This window comes from Myodes glareolus, chromosome 22 (genome assembly GCF_982192425.1).
Source record: "Myodes glareolus chromosome 22, mMyoGla1.1, whole genome shotgun sequence".
NCBI lineage: Eukaryota > Metazoa > Chordata > Mammalia > Rodentia > Cricetidae > Myodes > Myodes glareolus.
Genome location: NC_142047.1, coordinates 36,905,978 through 36,928,925, shown reverse-complemented (window position 1 = coordinate 36,928,925; position 22,948 = coordinate 36,905,978). Strand labels below are relative to the sequence as shown.

Sequence of the window (22,948 nt, the reverse complement as noted above, 5' to 3'; positions counted from 1 at the left end):
GATTAAAACCATGAGACACCTTTGCCTGGCAAAGTGGTAAATTTGAATCCCAGCTCATATACTGAGCTATATGGACCAAGTCTTTCTGCTGTGGACCCTCAAATGCGTATGTTGCACTTGTACTTGTACTGGGTGTGGTGGCATGCACCTCTAATCCCAGCGTTCAGGGAGTGGCGGCAGGAGGACTGAGTTTGAGGCCAGCTCAGACAACAGAGTGAGCCACTGGAGAAGGAAAGAGAGCTGGAAAGAACAAATCCTAACTTCCCAGGTGCTGGCAGTAGGAGGTGCACTGTGTGTGATGACTGGATATAGACTCAAAGACTGAAAGCCTCACACTGGGATGGATCCCCTTCCAAAGCAAGCCTGAGGCTGGGACGGTGGTGTAGGCTTGTAATACCAGCACTTGGGAGACACATTGTCTCAAGCTTGAGGCCAACCCGGGCTACTTAGCTACGGAGTGAATTCCAGGCTACCTTAGGTGTTATTTTAATACATAACAAGCCCTGGTCTGAAAAAATAAATAGGCCCAAGAGAGCTGCCCTGTCCTTTCCCATGGTGTGATCATAGAACTAGAGGTGCCACCTTTACGGAAGAGCTAATCTTTAGACTATGCCAACACCTCACCTATGGTTTATAAATTACACAATCTGTGCTGATGGACCTTCATGGTCAATTTGACTGTACTGAGATCTACCTAAGGGATTAGTAAAGCACACTTCTGGGTGTGTGTGTGAGGGCTTTATCTGAGGCTATTAGACCATGACAGTTCCGTCCGAAAGAATGAGTGAAAGACTTGAATGATGCCCAACATGATGGAATTATTGCAAGGTGGTCAAAAGTAGGAGTTAGCTGGAGGAAGCCTATCACCGGGGGCATACCCTGGGACTGTTTCTTGCTCTGGTCCCTCTTCTATTTATTTCCTAGCCATCATGATGTGAATTGCTCTGCTATGCCATAGTCTGTCAAAATGAAATGATACCACTGAAATCCAGCCATCTCCCCAGTCCTGTTTCCTCACCTGCTAAGTTGCTGTCTCTCAACAGTTAGGAGAAAAGTGACACACACACAGGCTAAGGCATCTGTGTTACATTAGTCTAAGCAGACTAAGGTCACTTTCTGAGCTGCCCATCAATAAAATTAGGCTTTAGCCAGTCTGTAATCCCGGCACTCAGGAAGCAAAGGCAGGCAGATCTCTCTGAGTTTGAAGCCAACCTGGTCTATATAGACAGCCAGGGCTATGTAGAGAGATGCAATCTCAAAAACAAACAAACAAAAACAAATAAGTAAATAAATAAAATTAGGACTTTAAGTATCATGTTCACATTGCCAGCAGGGGGAGAAATAGGTTTTTTAACATAGCTTGAAGCTTCTAAAGCTTGAAAGATGAAGGGGGAATGTAGATCTCAGTTGGTAGCATGCTTGCCCAGAATGTCTGAAACCCTAGGTTCAATCCCAATACCACATAAAACACATGCGGAGGGATAAAGTTTTTAATCCCAGCATTCAGGAGGTGGAGACAGTGTAGCAGGACAAAGGTTTCTTCATCTTATCTCAGCTGAAGCCATTTTTGGTTTCTGCTCCCTTCCTTGAAGAGTCCTATGGAAAAATACTTAACCATGTTCTAGAACTTGGTAGTCGAAATGCCCCCAGCTAACTGCATATTCTCTTGGCTCTTCTGCTCTGCGAGAAGTGTCCTCTCTAAGCAGTGACTGCCGGCTTTAATACAGACTCTCAGTTCAAACTTTGGTTGTGCTGAATGGTCTCTACTCCATAACAGCAGGTGGATCATAAGTTCTCCTTTGGTCGTACTTTGGAGAGGGCTTAGTGGGTGAAAACACTTGCTCTTCTGAGTACCTGAGTTCAGATATCCAGAACCCACATAAAAGTTGATGTGTGTGTGTGTGTGTGTGTGTGTGTGTGTGTGTGTGTGTGTGTAATCTCAGGGCTCCTACAGTGAAACAGGAGGTGCAGTCAGGAGAATCCCAGGAGCTCACAGACTACCTAGTCTTGTGTGCTTAGTGGAGAAAACAAACGACCCCGTTTCAAAGAAGATAGAGAGATGGCTCTGAGGTTAAAAGCACTTACTTGTCTTCCAGAGGTTCAATTACCAGTATCTACATGTTGGTTCACAGCACACGTACATACCTACTTTAGCAAGTACACATACACACTCTCTCCTTCTGTCTCCAGAACTGAAGATAATACTGAAAACTCACGGAGTAAAAGCACTTAACACAAAAGACTTATGATCCAGGTTTGATCCCTGGAACCCACAAAGTTGACCTCTGACCTCCATATGTGAGTCCCCCCCATCTTGCATACAGTGATAAGAAAGTCAAAAACTTTGTAAAAAGTGGAAAAAGAAGACCCTCCCCAAGGTTGTCCTCTGATTTCTGCTTGCATGCATACTATGGCATACACGTGCCCACATTCATATGCGTTGATTGTGGTTGGAATAAGAATGGTCCCATAGGCTCATGTCTGTGAATACTTGGTGGAGCTGTTTGGGAAGGTAAACATGAAGCCTTGTTGGAAGAGGGTTGGGCTTTGAGGTTTCAAAAGTCCAAGCCATTTCCTAGTTAGCTTACTCCCCTTCTCTTCTTCCCTCCTCTCCTCCTCCTTCTCCCCCCACCCTCTTTTTGGTTGTTTCTCAAGATGTGAGCTCTCAGACACTGCTCTAGGGCTATGCCTGCTGCCATGCTCCCTGCCATTACGGTCATGGACTCTAACCTTCTGAAATCATAAGCCCCAAATTAAATGCTTTCTTTTGTAAGTTGCCTTGGTCATGGTGTCTTATCATGGCAATAGTAAAGTAACTAAGACATGAATGTATGCACACATGCATACACTTGTCTTCCAGGTCATTCTGAGCTACACAGTGAGTTTGAAGAAAGCCTGGGCAACATGAACCCCTTCCTGCCCCCTCCCCAGCCTAAAGTCTTCAAATCTTGTATCCTGCCCTTTGTCCTAAGTTCCACCAGTTGTTGAAGACCACACCTGTGCTGAGAACCAGGAACCGGCAACCATGACGAGGACCATGTTGTGGTAACAATGAAGTGTTCCTGGATCAGTGTGTGTCCTTACGTGACTTGCAGGGCTTGGTGTGGACTCAAATCCATTTTTTGTTCTCACCTGAGGAAGGAAGCTTGCCCTTTTTTTAAATATTTACTGGTTCTTGTTTCAGGACTAAGCTTTCTGCACACCCAACACCCCCTGAATGAGCCCTTTGCTGGCAGAGCAGGCGTGGTTTGCAGGAAGTAATCTTGCTCTGTCTAGAAGGACCAAGGCAAGGCAGAACCACCATTTATGACATTTTTTTTTCCCTAAGCTCCTGGCAAGCCTGAGTTCCAGGCACCCCATGACCTGCCCTCACCTGCCTCCCAGGCACTGATCCTGCCAGTCTGCTCACTCTGCCACTGGTTATGCTTGACTTGCCGCCCAACTCTCTCCCTCCTTTTCTGTGTCTTCCTCTAGGCTCCTCTAGGTTACACTTGGGATTCTCTGAACCCAGAATTTTACCATTTCCTGTTTCCCCTAGTTGTATTTTATAAGGGACAAATATGTCTAGGTATTACTGCTGATGGGATCAAACCTGGATCATCCCCTCTTACCACTGAGCCCCCCATTGGTAAGATCATCTCTCTTTTCTTCACCCTTCTTAAGATGTGACCTGGGCGGTGGGAGCTGGAGAGATGGTTAAGAGCACTGACTGCTCTTCCAGAGGTCCTGAGCTCAATTCCCAGCAACCACATGGTGACTCTACAACCATCTGTAATGAGGTCTGGTGCTCTCTTCTGGCCTGCAGACATACATGCAGATAGAACACTATATACATAATAAATACATTACAAAAAAAAAAGGTGTGACCTCAGACAAGTCCTGTTACTTCTTGGAATGATTTTCAAACGTGGTAGGTTGTAAACTTTAATCTGGATCATGCTTATTTATGATGTTTATTTCCATAACTAGGATTTTTCACTTCAGGACAAATCAAAGGCTCATTAAAAATTCATCACCCTCAGGCACCGGGTGTGTGATTGGGCTCCTTTCTAGAAGGTCAGGCAAAGAATCTAAGAGGAAACCACAAGAGGCATCCTCTCAGATTCCTTCTTGACATGCGCATCACTGTCCACTGATGCGCATGTCTTTGCTGGCCCCTGAGACTAGTGCTCAGGGGTGAGCGGAGGTCGGGGTGAGCAAACGAGAGGCAGGTGCATAAATTTTAGGAGCTGGCCAACAGCAGTAGCCTTCCACTCCTGACCGGGTTTGGGACACGGTGGTTCTCTGCTATCGCGTGGTACTACCAAAGAGAAGAGAAAGTAAAAAGGAAAGGAAGTCTGGGTCTGGCTGTTCTGTGACCAGAGAAAGTGGGCAGGGGTTTTCATAAGGGGTTTCACTTTTCATAAGAATGCATGATGGCAACCCAGATCCTAGAGGGCTCAAAGGAAAATCACAATCTGGGTAGGAAAAAAAGAATGTGGAATTTGTACTCAGTCCTTTCACAGTACAGGGCAAGACCACCCCCACTCTCAGCCGCTGATAGTGGACTTTCTACTGGGTTCTCCAAGACCTTTCCTTATCATACTCCGCTAGGCCCTAACGTCAAAACTGGGACTCTCCACTAAAACTCTTTAAGATTCTGGCTGCGCATCGGTGGAAGAAGCCCACTTGAAACTGTCCATGCCTCTCGGCAGCAGGAGGTCCAGAGAAAGGTCCCGCTGCTCAAGCTCGGAGTACACAGGTCGGTAACCCAGCAGCTGCAGTGCGCCAGCGCACAGTTCCTGAACCCGCTGAATCTTTGCGAAGGGCAGCGTGTGACGCCAGGCTTGGGACACACTGAGCGCATCTCTGGATGAGGTCTTGAAGGCCTCACGGCGTGTTCCTGGGCCTGAGCCGTGCGTGATGTTGTGGATCCAAGTCTGGAGCTGCGGCGTGAGGCTCAGGCCGGTGAAGGCATAGAGCTCACGGATCTCGGTGAGCGGGTCCCGGGCCAAATCCTCGAAGCGCACTAGGCGGTAACGATCTTGCAGGAAGGGCGGCGGCTTGTACAATGCTGCCTCTGCGATGCGTACGTGGCTGCGACACACCTCACTGACCACGCGCAGCCGGGGGTCCGCCTCCACCTGCGTACCGTTGGTACCCAAGACGATGCCATTATCCCGTGCCAGCGCCTTAGCTGTCTGCTCTCGGGAACGCAGCACCGCCCGCGGGTCGCGCACCAGGTGCACGATGCGCAGGTTGAGCGCGGGGTCATTGAGCAGCGGGTAGAGAACTTGCAGGTTAAAGAAGCGCACCTCCTTGAGCACTATGTGGCTGTAAGAGCTGCAGGCTTCCTGGACCAGGCCGAAGGGCCGCGTTGGGCACAGAGTCTTGCACACCTCCTCGCTGCTGATGTTGCCACGACCGAAGGCGTTGCAGACTGGAGGCGAGCACAACGCGCGACTCACCGCCCACTGGAAGAGATCTGAGACATTGCGACGCCAGGGCAGGTAGGCATCAAATACGTCCATGTCGCATAGGAATACTGAACGGACCAGGTCGCGCACGGCCATGTGAAGCACAGGGGCACTGCCCTGCGACAGGGCATTCCACACATGCCAGGCCGGCTCCATCAGGTAGAAGACATCTGGGTGTTGACTGAAGAGCTGGCCCACGAAAGATGAGCCCGAGCGCCACGAGGACAGCACGAGTACATGCACATGCCCCCTACTGCCAGCTGGGGATGAGGGCATTTGCCGGGAGACCAGGAAGACCAGGATGCAGGTCTGTGTTATTAAGAGTGAAAGCACTAAAGTGCTGGAGAAGCGGGGCAGCCGCATGCCTCTGGTTAGGACCTATAAAAGGGAGGGACAGCATTAGGGCCTATGGCCTGAGCTCACACACCAGGCCCAACTTCAGTCCTGTGCCAGCTGCACGCTATATGTAGCTGTAGAAGGACCCTGAATTTCTACTTCTTCTGCCTCCATCTCCTAAATGCTGGGATTACGGATATGTGCTACCACACCTGTTTTAGCAAATACTATTTTTCAATTAAGACCCCTTAAGAATCGCTCTTATGGAGTAACTTTGAGGTGTTTGGCCATATCGAAGTACTGCCAGGTTTTTCAGGTTGACTCCTGCCTCTTTACTTCCGGCTCTGTGATCTTAGCACCAGGCAATCTCTCTGTGATTCTATTTACTCATCTTTAAAGGGCAATAATACAGGCATCTGGCTTCAAGAATTTGTGGGCATTGACTGAAAAAAGCGTAGGGGAAGGAGAGTGTCGTAACTCCCATGATTGAAGATTAGACCTTTCGGGCTGGAGAGATGGCTCAGTGGTTAAGAGCATTGCCTGCTCTTCCAAAGGTCCTGAGTTCAATTCCCGGCAACCACATGGTGGCTCACAACCATCTGTAATGAGGTCTGGTGCCCTCTTCTGGCCTGCAGACATACACACAGACAGAATATTGTGTACATAATAAAAAACAAAAGTTAAAAAAAAAAGATTAGACCTTTCTACAGCACAGTGTGCTTCCATGTGGTATGATTTTTTAATTAACAAGTAGTATCACTTTTGTTATTAAAAACGAACAGTGTTGTAGAATATTATTTTAAGATGTGTTACATTTGTTTATGCTGTGGAACATTTGTTTAATGATGCAAAAATGTGTCGTTGCATTCTTTTTTTGTTTTTGTTTTTGTTGTTATTGTTATTGTTGTTGTGTTTTTTTGAGACAAGGTTTCTCTCTGTAACAGCCCTAGCGGTGGCAGAACTCACAGAGATCTGCCTGCCTCTGCCCCCCGAGTGCTGGGATTAAAGACGTGCACCACCACCACCCAGCCTATTGCATTCTTTTATGTTGCATTTGTTTAATTCTGTGAAGCTGTGTTACTTTGCCTGCCTAAAACATCTGATTGGTCTCATAAAGAGCTGAATGGCCAATAACAAGAAAGGAGAAAGGATAGGATAGGTGGGACTGGCAGGCAGAGAAGATGATAAATAGGAGGAGAGATGTGGGAGGAGAAGCTCCAGGAGCAAATGAAGGAGGAGGACACCAGGGACTGTCACCCAGCTACACAACAAGTCAAGGAGTAAGAAGCAAAGAAAGGTATACAGAAATATACTAAGGCAAAAGCCCAGAGGCATAAGGTGGGATGATTTAAATAGGGAAAAAAAAAGCTGGCTAGAAATAAGGCAAGCTAAAGCCGGGTGTTCATACGTAAGAATAAGTCTCCATGTGACTTATTTGGGAGCTGAGTGGTGGGTCCCCAAAAAGAGCAAAGAAATAACCAATAACCAACAGCAGAACAGGGCATGGTAAGATGGTTCAGCAGGTAAGGTCTTGCTGCCAAGCCTGATGAACTGATTTTAAATCCCTGGAAGACACGTGTGAAAGATCAGCGCCGATTCCCCGAAACTACCCTTGTCCTTTGACCTCTACATATGCACACCCTCCCCCCACACCATGGAATGGGGGTATGTAAGCCCTGCATTCACTAACCCCACATTAGACAGAGGTCTGATCTCCAAAATAAACAAAGAACTCAAGAAATTGGACACCAGAAGATCACATAATCCAATTTTTAAAAAATGGAGTACAGACATAAACAGAGAACTCTCAACAGAGGAAACTAAAATGGCTGAAAGACACTTAAGGAAATGTTCAACATCCTTAGTCATCAGAGAAACGCAAATCAAAACAACTCTGAGATTCCATCTTACACCTGTAAGAATGGCCAAGATCAAAAACACTGATGACAACTTATGCTGGAGAGATTGTGAGGAAAAGGAAACACTTCTGCATTGCTGGTGGGAATGCAAACTGGTACAACCCCTTTGGATGTCAGTGTGTGGCGATTTATTAGAAAATTAGGAAACAACCTTCCTCAAGACCCAGTAATACCACGTTTGGGTATATATCCAAAGGATGCTCAATCGTGCACAAGGACATGTGTTCAACTATGTTCATAGCAGCTTTGCTTATCATAACCAGAACCTGGGAACAACCTAAATGCCCCTTGACCGTAGAATGGATAAGGAAAATGTGGTACATTTACACAATGGAGTACTACACAGCAGAAAAAAATAACGACAGCTTGAATTTTGCAGGAAAATGGATGGAGCTAGAAAACATTCTTTTGAGTGAGGTAACCCAGACACAGAAAGACAATTATCACATGTACTCACTCATAGGTGGTTTTTAAACATAAAGCAAAGAAAGCCAGCCTACAAACCACAATCCCAGAGAACTTAGACAACAATGTGGACCCTAAGAGAGACTTACACAGATCTAATCTACATGGGAAGTAGAAAGTAGAAAAAGACAAGATCTGAGTAAATTGGGAGCCTGGGGACCTTGTGGGAGGATTGAAGGAGGGAGGGGAAAGGCATGGAGGGGAGCAGAGCAAAAGATAGAGCTCAATAAATATCAATTAAAAACAAAAGAAAGCTAGAACTTATCCGACAGTGGTGGCACACACCTTTATTCCTATCACTCGGGAGGCAGAGGCAGGCGGATCTCTGTGAGTTCGAGGCCAGCCTGGTCTACAAGAGCTAGTTCTAGGGCTGGAGAGATGGCTCAGAGCTTAAGAGCATTGCCTGCTCTTCCAAAGGTCCTGAGTTCAATTCCCAGCAACCACACGGTGGCTCACAACCATCTGCAATGGGGTCTGGTGCCCTTTTCTGGTCTGCAGGTATACACACAGACAGACAGAATATTGCATACATAATAAATATTAAAAACAAATAAAAAAAGAACTAGTTCCAGGACAGGCACCCAAAAGTTACAGAGAAACCCTGTCTCGAAAAGCCAAGAGAAAGAGAGAGAGAGAGAGAGAGAGAGAGAGAGAGAGAGAGAAAGAAAAAGAAAAGAAAGCCAGAACTCTTAAGTGACTCTTGTGCTAGAGGGAGTATTATCTCACCCTGTTACTGGAACTCAAGAACCAGAAAGAACTTTCGGTAGTTGTACAGGTCTCTAGGAGCCCATGTCCTTCCTGAGATTGTCTCATAAGAACGCCAGAGTTCCCACACAGGTTAATTACCAGAGGGTTGGAAGCAGTGAAACATATTTTTATCTTCATGGTCAAGTTTTACCTTCTCAACCTTCCTAGAAAGATGAGACAATTATCCCTGTTTTCATTGAGGCAACTTGAGTTCAGCCACAGGAATACCCAGTCAGGAAATGATCGGAGCTTAGTGTTAGAGTGCTAGCCTGGTGGTGATGGGGGGTGGTGGAATGTGTGAGTTCAATGCCCAGTAGCCCTTCCTACACTGAAATAAATTAAAAAAAAAACAAGACCAAGGACTGGGGACACGACTCAGTGAGTAAAATGCTTGCTGAGCAAGCTGAGGACCTGAGTTCATATCCCCAGAACAGGCATAAAGGTCGGTGTAGTGATGTTTTCTGTAACCACAACAATAGTCACTCTAGCCAAATGGAAGTTCTAGGTTCAAAAACTAAGGTAGGGTCCTGGTTTGATCCCCTACCCCTATAAACCAAGTAAGGCAGCCAATGCCTATAATCCTAGTCCTGGATCGATGAAAGCAAAAAGAGTATAAATCCAAGGTCATCCTCTCCCACAAAGTTCAAGGCCAGCCTGGTAAGTATTAGACCCTGTATCAAGCAAACAAACAAGCAACACGGGGCCATCAGATGGCTCAGAGGGTAGTGTTGAGCTCAGGGGACAACCAGCAAGAGTTGGCTCTGATCTTTCATCATTAGGGTCCCAGGGATTCACCTGAGGTTGTTGGGCTTTGTGGCAAGTGCTTTTACCTTTCTTTGCCAGCCGTGAGCTACCTCAGTAGCACACTTTCCTTCCCTTCCTCCCTTCCTCCCTTCCTCCCTTCCTCCCTTCCTCCCTTCCTCCCTTCCTCCCTTCCTTCTTTCCTTTCTTGTTTTTTATTTGTTTGTTTATTTTGTTTTGTTTGTTTTTTGAGATAAGGCTTCTCTGGCTGTAACTCTAGCTATCCTGGAACTCACTTTGTAGACCAGGCTGGCCTTGAACTCAGAGATCTGCCTGCCTCTGCCTCCCTGAGTGTTGGGACTAAAGGTGTGTGCCATTACTGCCTGGCAGCAGCCCACTTTCTTATTTCTTTAAAAAAACAAAAAACAAAAACAAACAAACAAAAAAAACCTGGGGCTGGAGAGATGGCTCAATGGTTAAGAGCCATCTGGTTGTTCTTCCAGAGGACCCAGGTTCAATTCCCAGCACCCACATGGCAGCTCACAACTATAATTCCAGTTCCCTGGGATCTGACACCTTTACACCAATGCACATAAAATAAACTTAAAATAAATTATTAAAAAACTCCTCAGTGTCAGTGTTATAATTTATTAGTTTTTCTAGTGGCTTACCATAGTGTAATACATAAATTTACATTCTATGAATATATATCTCTCATAGATGCCTCCTATTATAACTTTTGGTTAAATCAATATTAAAAGTGTGCAAGATATGATTTAAAAATGCAATTGACAGCTAAAACACACAATGTAGTAGTAAAGAGGACATTTCCTTTGATAGAAAAGTTTATTATTTTTAATAATAAAACTAATAAATGCTGTACCTATTAACTCATGCCTGTAATCTTAGCACTTGGAAGAGGCAGGAGGATTATTGGGCTACATGAGACCCTGTCTCAAAAAAACAAACAAAATAAAACCAAATTTAAAAGAGCAAATAAAAACCATAATAAAACTGCTTTCCTTGGAATTAGATCCCCCTGGCTATTAAAATTGTAACAGGGGGTGAAAGATAAAATGGAAGGGATGTGGAAAGCAGAATAAAAAGAGATCCCATGGAAAACAGATAAAGAAAACAGGAGCTTCAGTGTAGGGGGTCTAAGGCAGAAGAGTCTCTGTCCTGGAGGAGTTGACAATCCAGCTAGGTACATCAAGACTCACCCGTGGGGTCTGGAGAGATGGTTCAGCAGTTAAGAGCACTTGCTGCTCTTGCAGAGGACAGGGTTTGGTGCCTAGTACCCACATTCACAGCTCACAACCATCCGTAATTCTAGCTCCAGGGGATCTGTCTTCCTCTTCTGGCCTCCACGGGTACCCGACATGCACCCAGTGCACATACATGCATTCAGGAAAAGCACCCCTACACATAAAGTAAAAGCAATCTAAAAAGGGGATGGGATGACCCAGTCATGACGGTCAAAAGATCAGAAAGTTGGTAGTCCAAGTGACTGACTTGGATGGGCCATACCTACTTTTCTCCTGGATTCTGTTCTAATTCACCCCTCCCCTTCTCCCAGCTCATCTTGCACAGTGCCTGCAGACTTATCTAAATCTGATTAGGTCCATCTACTTGGCTTTCCAAATGTACCGTTAATTGCCATCCAGAATCCTCTAGGTCAGAGTTCATCAAAGAGCATCCAGGCTCCATATGCCCAAACCTTCTGCTGTGTGTAGTGAGTACCTACCCCTGTCTCCACCTGGGATAATCTCAACTTCCTCTCACGTAGCTACTGCCAGTGTCTCTCAAAGCACGCCACTCTGCCATACTCCATTGCTCCTTCCTGCCTGCAGGCAGCACTAAGTTGGGATTGTGATTTTGGAATTTTTTTGAAGTACCCATCAATTTTCAGGGATCTGGCACTATACAAGCACATGTGTATCTACTAGGCATGCGTTCTTTGCAAGATAGCCTCTAAGCTGGCATAGTGCACATGCCTGTAAACCCAGTATTTGAGAAGTGGAGGGAGGAGGATCAGGAGTTCAAGGATAGCCTGAGTTAAATGAACCTGTCTAAAATCAATTTTAAAAATACAAAAAAAAAACCCTAACAACAAAAACCAATTGTGCTGGTTTGAATAGAAATGGCTCCCACAGACTCATGTATCTGAATGCTCAGCCATAGGGAGAAGCACTATATTAGGAGATGTGGCCTTCTTGGAGGTGGGTGTATCACTGTGGAGGTGACTCTGGGGTCTCATATATGCTCAAGCGACACCCAGTGTGGCATACAGTCTCCTTCTGCTACCTGCTGATCACAATGTAGAACTCTCAGCTCCTTCTCCAGCACTATGTCGGCCTGCCTGCTGTCATGCTCCCGTCACGATGATAATGGACTGAACCTCTACAACTAGGCCACCTGTCTCAAGTACGTGTTTGCCTTATAAGAGTTGCTGTGGTTACGTGTAGAAGGCCGCAACCATATTCTCCACCATGGATTTCCCCTTGATTTGTCAGTTATTGCTTGCTATCACTTTCCCTTATCCTGTCAGTTATTTCTGCTAAACACTATGGGTATCTTCAAGACAGGTTACAAAATGCCATGGTTATTCAAATTAAAAATTGGATAAATATCTATTTAAATAAAAAAGGGGGGAATAATAAAGGAACTGCCCCCGATGCTCTGTTCATTATACATTTTTTAAATGGCAGCACGGCCTATACCATGAAAAACAGAGACCCTCAATCAGTTATCTACCACAATGGCTACAGCCCTGGATCAACAGGCTACCATAGATACATCTATTAGAGGTAGAATAAAAAACAGATGGATAGCTTATGACAGCTTGCCCAATTGGGCTATAAATGAAAAACTCCAGCCTTATGTATAACCAATGTACCATATGAGAACTTTATAAAAATGGCTAACTTGTCCCGAGAATTGTCTTTGTATCTTGCAGGAGAATTTTGATGATTTGCTGTCCTCCTTGAGACGGTCCATCATGACAATCAACTCCACGCAAATGGACATAAGCCTGGCCAAAGGATTCCAGTCCTAGATTATGTCCTTCATCCCCTACTTCAAAGAATGGATGGGGATGGAAATGTTTTGGAACAATCCTATGCTATGGAATAATGTTTCTCCTCTGGATGGTCTGCTGACTCAAATCCCAAAGTCTTAGGTACAAAATGGTTTTTGCACAGCGCTGGCTGCCCTGGAACAGGGAGCCTCTTCTGATATATGGTTATTTATGTTAAAGCAGTAAGGTTTAAGCCAACCAGCTCCTGCACCCCTAGGACTATGGTCCATTGCACAGGGTGGAATGCTTGGCTTAACTAGCCCTAAAGGTTATGGAGCTAAAAAGCATCGCACAGAGAATGGCCCTCTCTGAGAGATAAGTCGCTCTACATAAGGGTTTCCTGCCATATATTCCCCTTTCCCAGAAAAATGGCAGAGGACAGGCCGGATAGGTTCCAGATGTCATGAGCCTAGGGACAGATTCCATGTAAGCCCATTTTAATGTTTTCATTTTGGAAAATGTGACCTCTATCTTTACCTTTTGAGGGAGTTGCCTTTCTGCAAAGAAGTAAAATTAGCGGGAGATGTAGAAGGCCACAACCACACTCTCCACCATAGATGGCGCTGCACCGCCAGGTGAGCTAGAAAGCTCACACATGTTGGTATTTTTCCACTACTCCCAAGGTATCACCTGGGACTGGGAGCAGTTGACCAATCCAAAAATGACACGTCCAAAGCAGGGTCTGTTTCCTATATAAGGGATGGGTTCCATCTTATCTGGGTCTCCGCCATATGGCTTATGCTCTAGCTCCCAAGAGGATTAAAGCCTTTCTGCAAAAGAATCCTATGTCCCGCATGGTTCTTGCAGGCGAGATGATAGCGCGGGACAGTTACGGTGTCTCTTCACAGCAATAGAAACCCTAACTAAGACATGTCCCAAGATTGGCTTATCTACATACCTACCCCTTCCAATTCCTGGCCTCACCTAGAAGTAGTTTAAGAATGGGACTCCTGAGCTGTAGAGATGGTTTGCTTTGCAAAGGACCTGGGTTCAATTCCCAGCATCCACATGGAGGCTCACAACTATCCATTAACTACAGTTCAAAGTGATCTGACCCCCTCCTGAGCTTGCCAGCACTAGGCACACATGTGGTGCACAGACATACATGCAGGCAAAACATTCACACACATAAAATGAAGTAAGTAAATCTAAAAAAGAAAACAGGAAAAAGAAGAGAACACTTGCCAATCTCCAAGGGAGAGAAAAACTGTCAACATAGAAAAACACTGAACAGAGAAATGACTAAGTTCTCAAGCAAGCTGACAGTATCATCTGAACATCTGGATCCAAGGGTACAGATTACACTCCTGCTTAAACCAATGAAAGATGAGTTTCTGTGAAAACCAGGAGTTCTGGTTTGATAGTGGATACTGGTCGGTGCACAGAGCTTCTGGCTTATGATTATGCTATTTCTCCATGTGGGAGCTAAATACATTAATGTATCAATGACAATTTGTTGTGGAATATTATTTAGGTGTGTTACATTTGTTTATGCTGTGGAACATTTGTTTTAGTGATGCAAAGATGTGCTACCTTCATTTATGCTGCATTTTTAAACTCTATGAAGCTCTGATACTCTACCTGTCTCAAACACCTGATGGTCTAATAAACATCTGAACAGTCAATAGTGAGGCAGGAGAAAGGATAGGCAGGGCTGGCAGGCAGAGACAATAAATAGAAGGAGAAATCTGAGAACAGGAAAAAGCAAGACAGAACAAGGCGAGGAGAATGTCAGGGGCCACCCACCCAGTCACCCACCCAGCCACCCAGCCAGCCAGCCAGCCAGCCAGCCACAGACTAAGAATGAAAGTAAGATTACAGAAGTAAGAAAAGGAAAATGCCCAGAAGCAAAAGGTAGTCAGGATAATTTAAGAAAAGCTGGTAAGAAACAAGCCAAACAAAGGCTGGGCATTTATAAGAATGAGACTCCTTGTGTGATTTATTTGGGAGTTGAGTGGCAGACCTCCCTCTCCAAAAGCCCAAAAAGAGCAAGAGCAAAGAACAGAAAACAGCCAACAACAACTCATCAGTCCAGTGTGGTGGCGCACACCTGTCTGTCATCCCAGGGGTTGGGAGGTAAAGGCAGGAAGATCAGTTTAGTGCCAGCCTGGGCTCTGCAGGGAGTTCCAGGCTAGCATGGGCTAAATGACACTCTGTCTCAAACAAAACAAAAACACGATAGGCCAGTTTGGTAGTACAAGCCTATAATCCCAGAATTTGGGAAGCAGAGGTAGGAGGATCACTAGAATTTTGAAGCCAACCCTATATCTAGTTGAAAGCTTATCTCAGAGAGAGAGAGAGAGAGAATGCATGTCCATCAGGATACTTTTTGTTGTTGTTGCTTGTTTGTTTGTGGGTTTTGTTTTTCATTTTTGTTTTTTATTTTTGAGGTTTCTCTGTGTAGCCCTGGCTGTTCTAGAACTTGCTCTGTAAACCAGGATGGCCTTGAACTCACAGAGATCCACCTGCCTCTGCCTCCCAAATGCTGGGATTAAAGGTGTGAGCCACCACTGCCCAGCAAGGACACTTTTATGCTCTGTGCTGTTTGCTCTTTTCTGAGGTGTTATACTTCAACAAAACATTTGAATAAGACTCTGAGTATCATAAAAGGAAGAAGCTGAAAGGCCACATGAAGCCAGGTGTGGTCACTCATTCCTGTAATCTCAGCACTCTAGAGGCTGAGGTAAGAATACTGCTGCAAATGTGAAGCCAGCCTGGCTAAATGATGAGTTTCGGGGCAGTCTGGATTGTAGGGTGAGACCAAAGAGTACCTGGCATAAATAAATGCATACTGAATTGAAATCAGACACCCCACCATCCAAGTCTGAAAGGAGTAATTAATTAGACTCTTGCCCCGCATTTCTTTCTGCAGTGTTCCTTAAACATCCCTTACCATTTCATGGCCTGGGAGACAGTGGGAGCACTGTTTTCTGCCTGTTTTGCAGATGGGAAGACTGGGATAGGAGGCAAGGGATGTCTGCCATCCCAGGTGCTGAGGTGGAGTCCAGGAACTTCCAGCCAAGCTCCACTAGACAGCTCTTGCTGCCATCAGCCCTGGCATGGAATCTAAGAGAGTGAAACATCACACTGGCAGGCTCAGACTTTGCTCTCAGTTTTATATCAGCCAGAGGCCATCCCTGCTCAGGAATCCCAACGGCTGGGCACATCGGATTCTAGGGGAGGAAATGGGTAAACATCACACCTCGAGGATGACCAGCGAAATAAAACTGCAGTGACGGAGTCCAGGATGTTCCTTAGGGAGAAGGATGCGTAAGAGAGAGAACAGAGGGGAAGAGAAGGAAAATGAAAGGAAAAAAAAAAAACAAGGGAGGAGGAATTAGTCTTGTGATCAAGAGGCAGCACAGTAAATTGGGCATGGTGACCCATACCTTTAATCCCTGCAGAGGCAGGACGATCTCTGCAAGTTGGAGGCCAGCCTGGTCTACATAGTGCGCTCCAAGACAGCCAGGAGCATGTAGAGACCTTGCCTCAAAAATAAATAAAATTTTAAAAGAGGCAGCATAATAAATACACCTGCTTCGGGATCCCTGCAGCCCACGCCCTGCGCGATTGCTGATGTGATGATCCTTGAAATGAGGAAATGAGCTCAACTATTGTCCCCATTTTACACAAGAGGGAGCTGAAGCTTGGGGAAATTAAGACTCACCTTAAGCACCCCAACACCGGCTGAGCCAGAATGGGAACTCTGGCAGCCTACCTGCAGCGGCTCAGAGGGGACTCACTGCCTGCTCAGCCCACATGTCTTTCTGCTGTACCTTGAAGTTACCCCAGGCAGTATCGATTATGTCAAAAAACGCACACATGCCAAAGGGCCGCAACGGATGGGAGAAGGCAGCTACAAATAACCTATCTAGAAAGGAACTTACACCTAGGATATTAAAGAGTTCCTATGAGTGGGAAAAGGATTTAAGAAGACATTTTTTTTTTCCAGAGAAGATACACAAATGAGTGATAAATACATTCTTAGTCACCAGGCATATTATCCAGTAGGGAAGCTGTTGAGGACAAAGAGCAGTGGAGGGGCTAGGAGGATGGCTCACGGGTAAAGGGCATTTGCTGCCACGCCTGACAGCCTGAGTTTGATCTCTGGGGTCAGACAGTAGAAGAAAAGAACCACCCTCTAATGGCTGTGCTCTGATGTCCATGGTGCGCATGTCTGGCCATAAACATATATTTTTTGAAGGAGGGCTGGGCATGGTGGTGCTCTATGAGTTTGAGGCCAACCTGATCTACATACCTTGTTCCAGGCTAGCCAAGGCTACATAGTGAGACTATGTCTCATAAAAAGCAAATTTTATAAAGAGATAGTACAAGCTAGGGATGTGGCAGAGTGATTAAGTAACATGTTGGGGAGAGGGAGGGAGGGAGGGAAGGAAGAAGGAAAGGAGAAAATTCAGGATTTTTTGAGACAGTGTTTCATGTTGCCAGGCCAGCCTAGAAACTTGCTGTGTAGCACGGCTACCTTTGAACTCCTGGTCCATTTCCCTACTTCTGCTATTACAAGCATGAGCCAGGATTTTTAAAATTACAGTGCCAGGGGGCTGGAGAGATGGCTCAGAGGTTGGGAGCACTGACTGCTCTTCCAGAGGTCCTGATTTCAGTTCCCAGCAACCACATGGTGACTCACAACCATCTGTAATGAGACCTGATGCCTTCTTCTGGCCTGTAGGCAGAATATAGGCAGAATACTGTATATATAATAAATAATAAATCTTAAAAAAAGTTTAAAATTACAGTGCCAGTGGAAGTAAGAGGAATCAGAACCCTCATCCAGGGCTGCCGAGAATGGAAAATGGTGCTGTGGAAAATAGTCTGCCAGTCTGGCGGATCCTCAGGGAGGTGAACAGCCAACGCCTGACGCAGTAATTCCATCCCAGGCTATAGACCCAATAATAGTGAAAACATATGTCCACTTAAAACTTGCTCAGGAGTTTTCATAACAGTATTACTTATGCTAACACTAAAGCAGAAACATTCCAAATAGCTATCAATTGATAAGCAAAATTATTGTATACCTCACAGTAGAAAAGTCTCTGCCAAGGGCCAAGAAGATGGCTCGGCAGGTAAAAGCACTTGCTGTGTATGCCTATAACCTGAGTTTGATCCCCAGAAGGATAGAAGGATAGATGTGTCTCCCCAAAATTGTCCTCTGACCTCCTACATAGCTAAGGATGACTTGAAGTCCGGTTTCTCCCATTGTCTCTTCCCAGTGCCGGGATTACAGGCATATGCCATTGTGTGCAGTTCTGATGGTTTTCTTTGGTAACTTTAGATTACTTTTTAGTAGGTTAAAGAAGGTGTGGGTGGAGTTTGCTGTTCTCCAGCCTTTATTGCTGGAAGACATGCCTACAAGTCCATCTATTAGCTTACCTGAGTACCCACCAGATCAGGGAAGACCAGGGGTGGGTTGGAGGATCTCCTATGCACCGAAAGGTATTTCCAAGCCCATCTTCAAGTTCAAGACTGTTTTCCGGGCCAGGCTGTGACAGAAGATATGCCTGCTCTGAGGTCCTGGCCAATCAATCAGTCGTTCCTCCTAGTTCTGATCATGCAGTTGCATGGTGGCTGCTAGGGACGAGGAGCTTGGAGCTGCACAGTCCCGATGCAGCAGGAGGAAAGACACCTGCCTTCTGGAATCTGTCCAATAGATAGGGGCTGATAGAGCACTTTCTTAGCAAGAACAAAGTTCAGGGATCAGTATCTAGCATGGCATAAAACTGGGCATGCTGACATATGTTTGTAATCCCAGCACTTGAGAGGTAGAGGCAAGGCTAGCCTGTAGTACCTGAGACCCTATCTAAAATTATCATCATTCACTGGGGAATCAATTTAAATCAGTCTGGAAAGCCACACCTGGTGGTCTAGGCTATCTTCCCAGCTGCTTGGGAGGCCGAGGCAAGAGGATCACAAATTAGAATATGGAAGCTTAGGGTATGGCTGGAGATCTAACTCAGTGGTAGAGGGCTTACATATAAGCACTCCTAGGTTCAATCCCAATTACTGGAAAGATTCTCAAGATTCTCTGGCTCACAGCCACTCGGAGGCATTTCTGAGCCGATACCAAAACAGAAACCCCCTTTTATTAGTCCTGGGCTTTGGAAGTTGTGTTGTGGAGAAAGATTTCTCTGAAGCTGGGCATGTGGCTCAGTGAGGTAGGGCATTTGACTAGCAAACGGGAGGCTCTAGGTTTCATTCCCAGCACTGAAAAAAGGGAGGGTTATGGAGGAAAATGTTTTGAGTTTTGATTTTTTTTCCTATTCTCACATTGCAATCCCCACTGAAGACCTCTGGGATTCCCAGAATCATGGGGAATTCTGTTAGCACACAAGTGATCACGTCTGCAGCATCTGTGTATCTTTTAGGTCAATTCAATCCTGAGCCAAGGTTATTTCATTGGCCCAGCTAGAAATTGGGGTTCCCAGAATTCCTCTCTGGAGTACGATCAATTTACTCGACTGACTCATAGAACTCAGGGGATCACTTATGTCCATAATTTCATTACCAGGGACACAAATTAAGAGACACACAGGGTGGGGAAGGACAACTTCGTGGTCCCCTCCAGGTGCAAGGTCTTAAAGGAATCTCTGAACTCTGTCCTTTTGGGTTTTTATAAATACTACCCTGTGTGTCTAATGCTTACACCGAGTGTGGAAACCCAGCAAGGCCTGTTAGTCTAGATTCTTCTGGACTTCTCTGGGTAGGATTTCTTCCTCCAGGGTATGGGGTATGGGGCAAGATCACTCACGACACCCTCTACTTTAGACAGGCAATTTCTGAACAACCAACAGCTCCAAGGTGGGGGTGGGGCAGGGGGATTTGAGTTTCTGTGACCTGAGTTGGGAGGGGAAAAAAAGAAATTCTAGTTTATATGATCTGCCTTGGAGTTCTGAGCCAGGAACTATCAATGAAAACAAAGCACATCAGCCGGGTGGTGGTAGCGCACGCCTTTAATCCCAGCACTCGGGAGGCAGAGGCAGGGGGATTTCTGAATTTGAGGCCAGCCTGGTCTACAGAGTGAGTTCCAGGACAGCCAGGGCTACATAAGGAAACCCTATCTCAAAAAAATGAAAAAAAAGAAAGTCATAGAATCTTATAGATAGTGGGACCCTTGGTTGGCTGTTGTTGTTGTTGTTGTTGTTTGTTTGTTTGTTTGTTTTGATCCTAAAATACTCCTTCCCCACAGCGACACATGCAGGGCATCAGGTAGGGATTGCATGTTTAGCATGTTCCTGAGCTTCCCTGCAGAGCACTCATGGAGAGCATAGAATGTTCTCGGATTTTATTAATATTTATTTATTTACTGATTTTTGAGACAGGGTTGTACTATGTAGCCCTGATTGGCCTGGAATTTGCTGTGTAAGTTGTCTGGCTTTAAACTCGGGAGACCATCTTGCTTTTGTCTCTGGGATTAAAGGTGTGTGCCACTGTGCACAGCCATGACTTTATATTCAAAAAAGCAAATTATTCTCCCAAGTCAATGACATAACAACAACAACAACAAAAGGGTTAGTTGAGAAGAAAGGAACTCAACACACAATAATCAAATACTACCTTACCTTAGGACATATTCTTGCAACAACAGTTGCAAGAAGCTCTCTTAGAGATAATGTGGGAAATAAGACCAGGCATAGAGTAGACTTAGAGCATTCAAGAATCTTCCAAAATCTGGGTCATAAACATAGTCTACAAGCCTAAGAAACATTCTGTCCATAAGAAAAACCCAAGCACGGTGGCCGGAAGGGATCTTGATGACACTCTGACTCTCACAAAGATAACAAGCACAGGAAGAGACAGCACACATGTGCACAGCACAGAACATGTGTGCACATGTGTGCACAGCACAGAAGACTACAAGAAACAATGGATGGAAGCCTAGCTTTTGAAGCCAGACAGGGTTCATATCCTGTGTCAAGCCAGTCACTAAGGCGATCGGGGCCAGATTCCTTGGTAAAATAAGGCTTTGAACAAGCCACCCCACCCACGGGGAATTCACACAGCCTCTCTCAGGTGCTCTAACACTGGCCTATACTCACTCATAGCTTCCAGTCAGCCAGCTGCCATTCCCTCATCTCTAAAAACGATGACTTTTTATTTTGTTTAGCTAAGAGCACGGCAGCACACTCCTGTAACCCCAGCATTTAGGAACCTGAGACAAGAAGATGGAGTTTGAGGCCAGGCCAGCCTGGACTATACAGAGTACTCAGGCCTCAAAACTCAAAAACCTTAACTGCTCCTTCTGAAGCGTGGGGGAATTGAATTTGTTTTGCTTAAGTGAGACTCAACTTTCTTGTTTCCTGTTTAAGAGGGAAGAGAAAGTAGAGTTGGCATTTTGTGTGTGTGTGTGTGTGGCACACATAATGAGGGCCAAGAGAGCCCACTGCTGTATCCAATACTGCAGCCAGAAGCAAGTCAGTGGACCCAAATTTTAGGTCCGGCACCAAACTGGTTTTTTTCCTTAAGCCTTCTGTGACAAAGCTCCTGAGCTTTTTTTTTTTTTTTTTTTTTTTTTTTTTTTTTTTTTACTAAACAAAACAAAACAAAAAACCATGTCTTTTGAAAAGCACGTTTAAATTGATGTGATGCTCCAGCAGATAGGGAAGGGGAAGGAGGACTAAAGCCCACGAGGTCCCACAGTAACAACGTACTCTCTGTGACCAATATACAACACACAGCTTTCCGCTTTCCCCACCAACCCTGACTAAGCTGCCAGACCCAAAAGTCCTGCCAGTTGCACCTCTTCAGCCCCAATCCATCCTTGGAGTGAAACACTCCATCTGATTACTCATCTACCCTAAAGCCTGGTGTTCTGCCACAAACTGGCCCTGGCGCCCCGAGCAGGAACGCTCTCTTCCCAGGCTCAACAAAGGCTCCTAGGATTGGTCCCTTCTGAATTCCACACCACGGGCAGTCCTTCTTCTTCCCTGGGAATCCGCGGGGGCTGACTCAGTTCGTGAGATCCCACAGCGAGGAAGGGACATCCAGCGACTTCAGCCCGGGACGCTAGAAGTCACCGATGGGAGCCAGGGGTACTAATATGTTAGAAACACCTGAAGACCCCCAGGCAGTGTGAGTCTGGAAACTAAATAGGAGTCCCAGCGGGGGATGGAAACAGAAGGGCACTAAGTAGATGTTGGAGTGCAGGGGCCCTAGGTTTACCACGCAGACTCGGATCCCCCATCCTGGAGCAGCCCTCCCCCCCCCCCCCCCCCCCCGCTGCCCAATCCGGCCGGCGCCCCGCTCTACCTGCGCTGCTGGCGGCGCTGCTCCCCGCTGCCCGCCCGCGGCGCGTACAATTGAGCGGCTCAGTTAGTGGTGGTTCTTCACCCCGGACTGCCAGGGCGGGAGCGCAGCGAGGAAGCAGCCAGTGGGCCCCGGGCTCCGCAATTCTCTCCAGACAGGACCGTCGGGCCACGCCTGGGGATTGGGGGGGGGGGTGTGTGGCGGGGCGGTGTGTTGTGTGGGGAGGCCAGAAAGAAGGAGGACACAGGTGGGCTCCAGGAACCACACTGACCGCCCCCTGGGGGGTGTGGATGATCAAGCCTGATGGCCGAATCACCGCTGGGTTCACTAATGGACCAAAAAAATCTGTCCCTCAGGGAAGAAGCTTCTGGGAGGACAAAAGGCCCTTGTGCAGGAAATTGAATCTTTATCTTACCCCCTCCCCTGCGGGTGGCATCTTTGCAACTATCCAAACAGACACCTTGATGCCAGAGCGACTAGGCTGTCTTCTGAGCAACAGAGGAGTGGGGAGGGGCCCGAGAGGACAGGTGGCTTCTGGAGCTGCCATCCCCTCCACGTACAAGCGTCTACGCAGAAATGCGAGCTTCATAAAAGGTCCAGATAAACACTGGACACGTTTCAGCAAATAAAGCAGATTTTGCCCCTTACAAACAACAGGGCAGAGCCCAAGCAAACGCTGAAGCTAGGGCTCCGTGGGAGACCTGTGAATCTGGTGAGGGTACAAGTTACTGCTGGGGAGAGTGTATCAGTGCAGCCCTTCCCGGGTGCGGCTTGGCAAGATGAAATTAGGATCCTTAACCATGGCCACAGCTTTCCGAACTAGTAACTCCCTTTTAGATCTATCTTAAGGAAATAAACCAACAACGAAGACTTATATATAACTTTCAAAGAAGCAGTATTTACAGGGAAAAAAAGTTGCAAAAAAAAAAACCCCAAACAAACAAAAC

The 22,948-nt window shown here is 46.2% G+C and overlaps 1 protein-coding gene across 3 annotated transcripts; it reads right to left on the bottom strand.

The window, feature by feature from the left end:
• Window positions 1–3,910: 3,910 nt before the first annotated feature.
• On the bottom strand, window positions 3,911–22,393 carry LOC125402440 (carbohydrate sulfotransferase 5). 3 transcript variants are annotated; one of them, XM_085681707.2, is made up of 3 exons: window positions 22,005–22,393; window positions 18,132–18,241; window positions 3,911–5,834 (listed from the first exon to the last, which is right to left on the bottom strand). In XM_085681707.2, exon 3 carries the CDS (start codon window positions 5,817–5,819, stop codon window positions 4,632–4,634), a length of 1,188 nt encoding a protein of 395 aa, XP_085537833.1. In that variant the 5' UTR covers window positions 5,820–5,834; window positions 18,132–18,241; window positions 22,005–22,393; the 3' UTR covers window positions 3,911–4,631. The 3 variants fall into 3 exon arrangements, with proteins under 3 accessions (XP_085537833.1, XP_048293166.1, XP_048293165.1); XM_048437209.3 differs by lacking the exon at window positions 18,132–18,241; XM_048437208.3 differs by lacking the exon at window positions 22,005–22,393 and having other exon boundaries at window positions 18,132–18,382.
• Between the last annotated feature and the right edge of the window lie 555 nt (window positions 22,394–22,948).